The sequence below is a fragment of the Urocampus carinirostris genome, chromosome 2 (genome assembly GCF_059441175.1).
Source record: "Urocampus carinirostris isolate Australia breed hairy pipefish chromosome 2, RoL_Ucar_1.0, whole genome shotgun sequence".
NCBI classification, from domain to species: Eukaryota; Metazoa; Chordata; class Actinopteri; order Syngnathiformes; family Syngnathidae; genus Urocampus; species Urocampus carinirostris.
Window position 1 is genome coordinate 3,811,280 of NC_142350.1, and position 10,728 is coordinate 3,822,007.

The 10,728-nt window shown below is 41.9% G+C and overlaps 1 protein-coding gene across 1 annotated transcript in view; it reads left to right on the forward strand.

Annotated features, from left to right (window-relative positions):
- The window catches only part of cdcp1b (CUB domain containing protein 1b), a 28,182-nt gene extending 17,454 nt beyond the window's left edge, over window positions 1-10,728 (forward strand). Inside the window, exons 8-13 of the mRNA XM_088328417.1 lie at window positions 2,158-2,517; window positions 3,846-4,043; window positions 4,803-5,159; window positions 6,247-6,606; window positions 6,673-6,754; window positions 10,058-10,728. Of these exons, the coding sequence (XP_088184543.1) occupies window positions 2,158-2,517; window positions 3,846-4,043; window positions 4,803-5,159; window positions 6,247-6,606; window positions 6,673-6,754; window positions 10,058-10,547 (1,847 nt within the window). The 3' untranslated portion in view covers window positions 10,548-10,728. The remainder of the gene's footprint in view (window positions 1-2,157; window positions 2,518-3,845; window positions 4,044-4,802; window positions 5,160-6,246; window positions 6,607-6,672; window positions 6,755-10,057) is intronic.

The following is a 10,728-nucleotide window of genomic DNA, read 5'->3' on the forward strand; positions in this document are numbered from 1 at the left end:
CATGTTTCTGGAATGTCGGAGGAAACCCACGCAAGCACGGGGTTAACGTGCAAACTCCACACAGGAGGTTCGATCTCACGACCTCAGAACTGTGCCGCACACGCACTAACCACTGTGCCGCCGTGCTCCCCTATATATATATATATATATATATATATATATATATTTATAAAATTCAAACAATAATGATAATAATAAAATAAACCAATCCAAAAATGCACAAAATACAATAATCATCCTAATAATTAAAAACAAAATAAAATGATATAATAGTCAAGTCAAGTCATTTTTATTTGTATAGCCCTTAATCACAAAGAGTCTCAAAGGGCTGCACAGGTTATTGCACAGACTAGATAGATAGATAGATATACTTTATTCATCCCCGTAGTCTACCCCGTTGTTTATTAACAGATGAACATGATGCCCTAGGTGTGCTTGTAGCGGAGTGGATGACGTCACGCCAGTCCAAAAGTTTGACATCCCTTCGGCAGATGGAAAACTTTTCTTTGTGAAAATCCAGGGATACACCACCTCGTGTTAGCAAGTCCGCCTCCTCTCCGATTCCCCCCGGCTTTCGTGTTTCTGTTTAGTGACGTTGAAGCCGGGTAGCTCCGGGTGGCTACACGTTAGCGTCCGGAATGCTAAACGTGAGCCACGTTTCCGCAAAACACAGCAACTGCGCTCCCTGTGCGCTTCGATGTTTTCCACCAGCACTCGATGATCTTATTTGGTCGTGAGTTCGCATTTACCATGTTTAGGGATGGTACCGAAGACTTATAACGCCGCTAGCCGCTTCGCTAGCTCCGGCTCTCTTTCCACGATAGGCCCCTTCATCACGCTGGCACGAGAATTCTTCAGGGCAAGGAGTTGAAATTCCTTGAATACACGCATTTTTGTGCGCTAAAACCCATGTCCCATTGGATAGAAGTAATCCATAGTCTAGTTGTTAAAACGGGAAGAAAAAACACCGAAGATAGGAGCAGACAATAAAACAATAGGGCAGCTGCTGGAAAAGGCAGCCGCTCGTGGCAGCGCCGCTTTGATGATGTTATTTCAGACTATTATTACACCATTCCCTGATCTGAAACCAACATGAGGGCAAGGAAAAACTCAAAATCCTCAACATGAGGAAAATGAAGAAACCTTGAGAAGCGACCGCACATGTGGTAATCCCCCTTTCAGGATGACCAAGCTGCAATGGATGTTGCAAGTACAAATAGTACAGAGATATTGTCAACAAAAGATATAGGTTATTCATATGCTATAGAGTAGAAGTGTGTTTTAAGCTTAGATTTAAACATTTCCACTGAGGTTGCAGATCGGATCTCCGGGGGGAGAGCAATTCCACAGCACCGGTACCCGGATGGAGAACGCTCTCGAAACTGCGGAACACTTCTTGGCTCTTGGGATCACCAGTAGACCAGCGCATTTAGAACAAAGGCTTCGGACCGGAACATAGGGGGAAATCAAATCTGAAAGATATGAGGGAGCAAGTCCATGTATGATTTTGTATAATACCAAGAGAACCTTGAAATCACATCTTAGGCTACAGGGAGCCAATGCAGGTTAGCCAAAATCGTCGTAATGTGATCGGACTTTCTTGTCCTAGTTAAAAGCCTTGCTGCAGCATTTTGTACCAGCTGAAGACTCTTGATTCTGGACTTTGGGAGACCGGAAAGTAGTGCATTACAGTAATCGAGACAGGAGGTAACAAACAAATTAAATTCTCCGCATCCGACTGAGACAGTACAGGACGAATTTTAGCAATGTTGCAAAGATGGAAGAAAGCGGTTCTAGTAATTTTCTTCACGTGTGTTTGAAAGGACAGATCGGGGTCAAATATGACACCTAAATTTTTAACTGAGCCACTCTGTTTGATGTGACATTTGTCAATGTTCACTGCAGTTTTTGAGAACAAGTCACGGCATTTAGATGGACCAATAACTAGCATTTCGGTCTTTTCAGAGTTAATACAATTTTTATAAATGCCCATATATTTTGTTCTATTTTGGGGGCGAATTTTGCTAGAGAGTTTGGTTAAAAAGTGTATCCTTCAGAAAAACAAACAAAAAATCTGGTTAAATATGGATTTTAATGTTATTTATTTCTGGTAATGGGTCAAGATTGTTTTTTTTTGTTTGTTTTATTTTGCATCAGTGTTGGCAGTGGTGCAAGTCTCGCTGCCCCGAGGCGTTTCCGATACCACCCTGCTGTCTGCCAACTACCCCGGTGACTTCCCAGACGAGCAACAAATGAGCTGGCACTTTGCCGTGCCCGGCATGCACAACTACACAGTTCGATTCCGGAGCCACGAGGCGCCCGAGTGCCTGACAGGCAGCGTGGCAGTGGAGTACGCCCTCGCCGACGGGAAAGTGATCCAAACCGCGCTGAGCAAGCGCCAGCCTGAGCACCAACAGGGCGACTTCCGGATGGCGCTTAAGAACTGCCGCACCAACCGAACCCTGCAGGGGCTGGCACTGCAGTTCAGTGTAAACGTCATGAGGAGCGGGCACCCAGGTGGGCAGCAACACCAGTGGTCAGTGTTGGGCGCAAAAAGTGAAAATCTGCGAAGTAGTGTTGCAGCTTCCTAAAAGCCCCCGAGGGTCAAACTTACCTAGAGATGACGTCCTTAGAGTTTACGACTGCCACAAAATAACAACTAAATGTGGTAGTGGATCCTGTAACCACAAGGGTTGTTGGGAATGATTTCCTGTGGTGTGTCTAGAGCCAGTACAGCATGGTGGGGCCCATCTCTCTCCAGGCCAACAAATGTTTCCACCCGGTCAACCATTAATCTACAACTAAAAACACAGAACACAGACTTGCAGTTGAATGAATGGTCTTAATACAAAAGTACAACAAAATTGGAGAGCAATTAAGAGAACGGCTGCCTAGCTGCACTCTAAGATCCGAGTTTCTTGGATTGAGCTAGGTCTCCTGATTGCAATTTCTTGAGGAAAACTTGATTTGACTGACAGCATACACCAGCCTATCAGTCGTGCACATAGTCACCCTCCCAACACACAGAGCCCTCCCTAACCTGCCTCTGTGATAGCATTTTCTCTGTGCTGACTATCAGAACACAATGCACAATATGTTGATATTATGGACAATAAAGAAAATTCAGTCTAAAAATCTGCGAAGCAGTGAACCAGCAATAACCAAAGCACGAAGTAGCAAGGAGTTTTCATACCGTTAGAAGAATATCAGTTGTGGAAAAGTTGCACGTTTTTGTACTTTGTGCTTTATAAATGAAAATGATCTGCATTTATATAGCTCTTTTCAAGTCAATGACTTCCCAAAGCGCTTTACAATGTGCTCCACATTTCCCAATAGCGGCCTTGCAGCCATGTAAGGCGCTAACCTGCTTATTGGGGGTGTTAGGGGTTCAGTGTCTTACCCAAGGACACTTCGACATGTAACACGGACGAGCCGGGATTCGAACTGGGATCCCTTGATCCCAAGACGAGCGCTCTACCGCCTGAGCTACTGCCACCCCTTAGACGTCCCCACTGTAACTATGCAAGTATATTTTGTCGGTACATATAAACATGCCCAACTTACATTTAGACAGTATAACGCGTTGTGTTGCTGGCGGATTGAGGGTTGTACATTACCATGTGAGTGAAGGATGAACCGTGAAAGAGAAGGAGCCGTTGTGATTCATCATCTGCTTTTAATAAGTGAAGTATCGCATGACGTTGTTACAACAGCTGATTTACAAAATTTTACTAATAATGCGTTACGGAAAAAGTAATTACGTTCCTTATTAATACGATACTCCCAACACTGCCCGTAGCAACTGCCCTTGCTGTCGATCACTCTGATTGACCGTTTCTTTGCAGTTATGTGCCAGGTGGACCTGGGTAAACTGCCGCAGGTGTCCCTGGAGATCCAGAAGGTGGGCACTGACCCGTATTGCGAGATGAGGGTGGACGGTGAGGTGGCGGAAAGCGTGGATTTGGGGGCTGGGCAGAAGGCAGAGCTTTCTTTTCTCGACTGTCCCAACCAGGATGTCAGATTGTCGGCCGCTCAACTTATAGGTCAGATTTTAACGTATATTCTGTTTTGTAAAAAATTGAATAAAATGCTAAACTCGCTGCCAACGACATATCACATAATATCTTTTTTTTTTGTTTAAATTGTTTTGGTGTCCCCATCTCGGACAACAATTAGGGTCCTTTTCTAATAGCGTGTTGTTACATTTTGTAAGAATAGAAAATACAATATATAAACTTACTCTGTGCCAAAGAAGTATTTTCAGGCCATATCTGTTGTTTGTTTGATTTACAACTCCAATCTTGGATAACACCTATTCTTTTTTTTTTTTTATATATATAATAACTTGCTCAGTGCCAAGGATGTATTTTCACGTTATATGCATTTTTTTATTTTAGTCCAGACCTTAGATTGCAATTATGCCTTTGTTGTGTTTTTTTTTAGGGTAAAAAAATTAATGAACTATTTTTTTTTTTTTTTTTTTTACTGGCTCCGTGCAAAATATGTATTTCACGTTTTTTGTTTTTGTTTTGTTCTATATAATATGTATATGTGTGAAGTTGCTCAGTCCCAAAAAGGTATTTTCATGTCCCATTTTGGACATTGAGTCCCAATCATGGATGACAATGATTCTTTTTTTTAATTTAAATTTGTGTTCTCTTTACATTTGTAAAAAAAATATGCTCTATATCTATATACATTTGAACTTTTTCAGAGCCAAAGACGTATTTTCCTGTCAGATGTGTTGATTTTATTTTACTACTCCCGTAAAAATGCAGACAGTCCTTTTTTTCTGCCTTCAGCTTGTCCGAGCGGTTCTATCTGCCCCCCTTTGCTCCTGATGGTGCCCACTTTCGCTCTCTGCCTCCCGATGCCCCTCAGCATCTTTAGCTGGAACCTTAGCATCCCCCAGGACCGCACAGTAGATCTGGTGGCGCCGACAGGCAGCTTGCGGCAGTCGACGCCGGGCCGGCCTTGCAGAGCTTTCGACTCACTCCGACTAGAGGAGAGCGGCGGCTTCCGTGTGGGAGAATTTTGCCCTGATGGCATCGTCCAAAAAGTCCAAGTGCACACCAACATCTCAGTCACGGTTGCCGAGCGAGACTTCAGCAAAAACAGAGGGCCTTTCCTCAACGTCACCTTTACCGAAGAGATCCCAGGTGAGTATTATTGTTTATTGACATTTTATTGTACTATTATGATTTACTTTTATAAACGGAGACCCCTCGCTAGTTTGCGCTTCAGTTATCGCTGTTTAACTTCCTCGCAGATTTTGAATTGAATTGTCTTTGTCATTGACATCACTGTATCGTGCATTGTGTTCTGAGCAGACAGCAAACGCTATCACATCGGCAGGTTAGGGAGGGCTTTGTGTGTTGGGTGGGCGTGATTGTGCACGTGACTACTGTCATAGGCTGGTGGATGCTGTCAAACAGCCGCAGTGGGTCGGCACAAAGGTCAATGAGTCCGCCCCTCCAAAACGAACTGCGGAGCACAACTACGGCTGAGCTAGTATTTTAGCGGCTTGTTACATTTAAAAGAAATCCGTCAAATAAATCGGACTCTGAGGAAAGTCAGGAGAGCGCAAAGAAACAGTGATCACCAGTGGGTTCTCAGATTATTGTTATTGGGACTGGGAATCAACTGAGGCAGTGTCGGGAGAGAATGAGGGAAATCGAACCCAGGTCATGGTTATAAGGGCGTCGGCAATCAACCACTAGAACGCCAGTGGTACAGATGTCATATAAAAGGTATTGGATTTTATCTCATTATCACAGGATTTTTAAAGTGCCAGAAACAAATGTTAGAGAACGGAGAAAACTGAAAGACTTGACAGATGTAAATGAATGCAAATTCCGATTAATCATTAGATGCACCAAAGAGTTGTTTTCATTTTTGTGCTTTTTTACGTTTTTCTGGACGATTTTCTGTTTTCTCCGTTCCAGAACACTCGTTTCTGGCACCATAAGTAAAAGAAGTGTGATAATGAAATAAAATCGAATGCCTTTTCTTGTGTTATCTGTATTTCCAATGACTAGTGGTTAGGTTTCAATTCCTGTCTCATACAATTTTTGTCAGCGACATTTTCCAATCTATCAATCATTGAACTGGCAAGTGCCTAATGTGCGCAATGAAAAATATATAGCAAAAGACTATTTTTCTGAGGATGTGCCTTAAGTGCCTTGTAATGCAGAAAATATCGTGATATACTGATGTGATAACTTCTGGGTGATTTTCTATTTTCAGAAACCCTGATCTACCATGTTATCCCCGACCCCTTGTCCCCGAGTGTGCTGACCACGCCTAACTGGCCATCCGGTATGCGTCCCTCGTCCACGACGTCCTGGTTGGTGTCCCTGCCAGCCGGGTACAGGGCTCGCGCCCGCTTCCTCAACGTGAGCCGGCCCAAGTGCGCCCAGCGTGAAACGGCCGTCAAGGTCCGGCTGCTGAACTCTGAGGAGGAGTTCCTCAGTCGCCGTGGCGACCAGAAGATGGAGGACGAGGAACTGTTGTTGTTCGACAGCTTCTACCTCAACGTGTCCAATTGTGTCCCAGAGGAGGGACACTTTGCCATGCTCACTAAAGTTGTGTTGGAGTCCAAAACCAGTAAGAAACGTGTTATTTGGGTGCAAAATTGGAATGGTTCTGCTCTTAATATATTGGGATTTTCAGATCTTTTAGCCATACTTCTTGGCATCACCGGCGTCCTCCTCCTCATACTCGTCGCTTCGGCGCTCGTTTTCTTCTTTGTCAGGTCGGTATAAATCGGTTTGAAATTATTTTTTTGCTATATCTTTGGAATACGACTCGTTTTCATGATCAGGTATCTAATCAAATATTTTTAACTGTTATTTTTTTGTAATTGTACAAATACATCATAGAATTGAAATTTCTTGAGTGATATTATAATATGTTGATTGCATTATTATTTACAATGAAAATACAGATTTCTAATAACAAATACATGATTAATTAACAGTTTTTTAGTTTTTTGTTATTACACATAAAAAATAACAACATTTTTAGTGTTAAGTTATCAGATTTTTTTCTATTAATTTTTAAATTACAAATACAGTTTTATATAATGTTTTGCAGTATGTTTTCATTAGATTTTATTTACATGACAATTACATTAAAATGCAAAACTATCATATTATCTATATATATTTTTTTTTTTTGTTCAGCTTTGGTTGTTTATTAGGTATTTATTTCCTTATAATTACAAATCTTGTTAATAATTTCAAGTCACTGTAGACGTGAACATTGTGTACAAATATTATTTGTTAAAACATGTTTTTGATTCTTTTTAATTATGTATTTTTTCTTTTTATTTTGAATCCTACAAATACAAATGTTAAAAATATCTTATTAAAATATTTTACTGCAATTTTGTTTGTTTTTATTAGGTCTTTGGAAACCGTTCTTAAATAGTTTCCAATCACAGTAGACGTGAAGATTATGAACAGAATCATCTTTTTTATTTTTATAAGAAAACTGCATGGGTTTTTTTTGTACTGTTTTTTACTTTTTTACTACAACTAAACAGGCCACTATGGAATGTGCATTAGTGCAAGAATTACAAATCAATTATGGACATTTATTACGAGCCATGCATAAAATGAAGGTAGTGTTTCCTAGTAATGACTTTTAAACAGAAGACTTTCCTGCAACTGAAACTACAGGGAGTGCAGAATTATTAGGCAAATGAGTATTTTGACCACATCATCCTCTTTATGCATGTTGTCTTACTCCAAGCTGTATAGGCTCGAAAGCCTACTACCAATTAAGCATATCAGGTGATGTGCATCTCTGTAATGAGAAGGGGTGTGGTCTAATGACATCAACACCCTATATCAGGTGTGCATAATTATTAGGCAACTTCCTTTCCTTTGGCAAAATGGGTCAGAAGAGGGACTTGACAGGCTCTGAAAGGTCAAAAATAGTGAGATATCTTGCAGAGGGATGCAGCACTCTTAAAATTGCCAAGCTTCTGAAGCGTGATCATTGAACAATTAAGCGTTACATTCAAAATAGTCAACAGGGTCGCAAGAAGCGTGTAGAAAAACCAAGGCGCAAAATAACTGCCCGTGAACTGAGAAAAGTCAAGCGTACAGCTGCCAAGATGCCACTTGCCACCAGTTTTGCCATATTTCAGAGCTGCAACATCACTGGAGTGCCCAAAAGCACAAGGTGTGCAATACTCAGAGACATGGCCAAGGTAAGAAAGGCTGAAAAACGACCACCACTGAACAAGACACACAAGCTGAAACGTCTAGACTGGGCCAAGAAAAATCTCAAGACGGATTTTTCTAAGGTTTTATGGACTGATGAAATGAGAGTGAGTCTTGATGGGCCAGATGGATGGGCCCGTGGCTGGATCGGTAAAGGGCAGAGAGCTCCAGTCCGCCTCAGACGCCAGCAAGGTGGAGGTGGGGTACTGGTATGGGCTGGTATCATCAAAGATGAGCTTGTGGGGCCTTTTCGGGTTGAGGATGGACTCAAGCTCAACTCCCAGTCCTACTGCCAGTTTCTGGAAGACACCTTCTTCAAGCAGTGGTACAGGAAGAAGTCCGCATCCTTCAAGAAAAACATGATTTTCATGCAGGACAACGCTCCATCACACGCATCCAAGTACTCCACAGCGTGGCTGGCAAGAAAGGGTCTAAAAGAAGAAAAACTAATGACATGGCCTCCTTGTTCACCTGATCTGAATTCCATAGAGAACCTGTGGTCCCTCATCAAATGTGAGATTTACAAGGAGGGAAAACAGTACACCTCTCTGAACAGTGTCTGGGAGGCTGTGTTGCTGCTGCACGCAATGTTGATCGTGAACAGATCAAAGCACTGACAGAATCCATGGATGGCAGGCTTTTGAGTGTTCTTGCAAAGAAAGGTGGCTATATTGGTCACTGATTTGTTTTTGTTTTGTTTTTGAATGTCAGAAATGTATATTTGTGAATGTTGAGCTGTTATATTGGTTTCCCTGATGAAAATAAATAATTGAAATGGGTATACATTTATTTTTTGTTAAGTTGCCTAATAATTATGCACAGTAATAGTCACCTGCACACACAGATATCCTCCTTAAATAGCTAAAACTAAAAAAGCCCCACTCCAACTTCCAAAATATTCAGCTTTGATATTAATGAGACTTTTGGGTTCATTAAGAACATGGTTGTTTTTCAATAATAAAATTAATCCTCAAAAATACAACTTGCCTAATAATTCTGCACTCCCTGTATAAGTTACATTTTACCCAACACCTGTATGGCGAGAGATTCGTCTTTTCTAAAAGATTCACACAGGTATTTGCTCAGATCCACAAATATTTACTCAAGAACTAAAAATCATGGCTTAAATGATTAATACACAAGATTATGGTTAAAAAAAAAACGAAACTTATAAATTGCGAAATACATGATTCACATCGGATATTTTCTCTAATGGTACTGGAAAAATTGGGAAATTAAAACGTGCTTGAATTTGGCCACGAAAAAGGTGAATGAATCCTGAATTGCAAATCAAATCCAGTCTACAAAAACATTAGGTTTGAGTACAGAATTTTTTTATTCATTTATTATTTATTAATACAGATAAATGTTGCTTCACTTTTTTCCTCATTTTCATGTCATAACAAATTAGATCGGGTTTAAAATCCTGCTCAAGCCCGACTAATGAACTTGATTTGAGAGACCGAGCCCAAAGAAAATGCGAGATGTATTTATTTTTTTGTGAGGGCAAGGACTAACTTCTCTCATGCTGCCTTTAATAAAAAAAATATATATATATATATATATATATATATATATATAGGCCCTTCATTGTTCTTTGTGTCGCACGGTAGATTCAGTCCCCCTCTCGCGCAGCGCAGGCTTTGTCACCGCGCTCGACCTGGCCCGAACCCGAAAGCAATGATTCACACTTTAGGCCCCAGTGGCCGGGCTCGGGCTCAAATACACCTTTTTACAAATACACCTTTATATTTTTGATATAGATTTGACCTAATTTTATAAGAATGAGTTTTGAATTGCCTCTTTTTTTTTTGTTTTTCTGTCAGGAAAAAGAAAAAGGAGCGCCTGAAGAAGGAAGCAGCTTCCCTCTACATGGGCGGGGCTGGCCACCCCTTCCGCCCCGCCCCGCGGCCTTTCGGCAAATCGCGCTCAGATAACGAATCTCACGTTTACGCCTCCATCGACGACACGATGACATATGGGCATCTTCTGGGCACGGCTAGCTATGCCGATAGCCTGCAGGAGCGCTACAACGGAGCCACGCCCACCGACACTTACCACACTTTTGGCCCCGCCTCCTTGCCCGCCCTCAACGAACCGGAGGCTGAGCCTGAAGCCGAGCACCTGGACGTCTTCTTGGACCCGTCGCCATCTTTCCACCCGCCTCGCCCTCGAACCCCGATCGGGCGACAGGACAGTTTGGGCTTCCAGGACCGCCGCATGGTAGACAACGAGCTTTACACGTTCAAGAACACGGGCGACACCTTCCGACTGTCCGGTGCCGAAGCGCCTGCTGCCGAGGAGGAGTATTTGTGACGATTTAATTTTAAGACGCTTTGCAAACTTCGAATTCAGGGGCTGTGAACTCATTTTTGGATTGTTTGTTTTGGAAAATTATGTATTTTTTTATGCATCGGTTTTTATTTCCCTGTAATTGCATTTTTTTTAAACAATAAATTTTAGGGCGAAAAAAATGACACCGCCCCCTTGGCCTGAA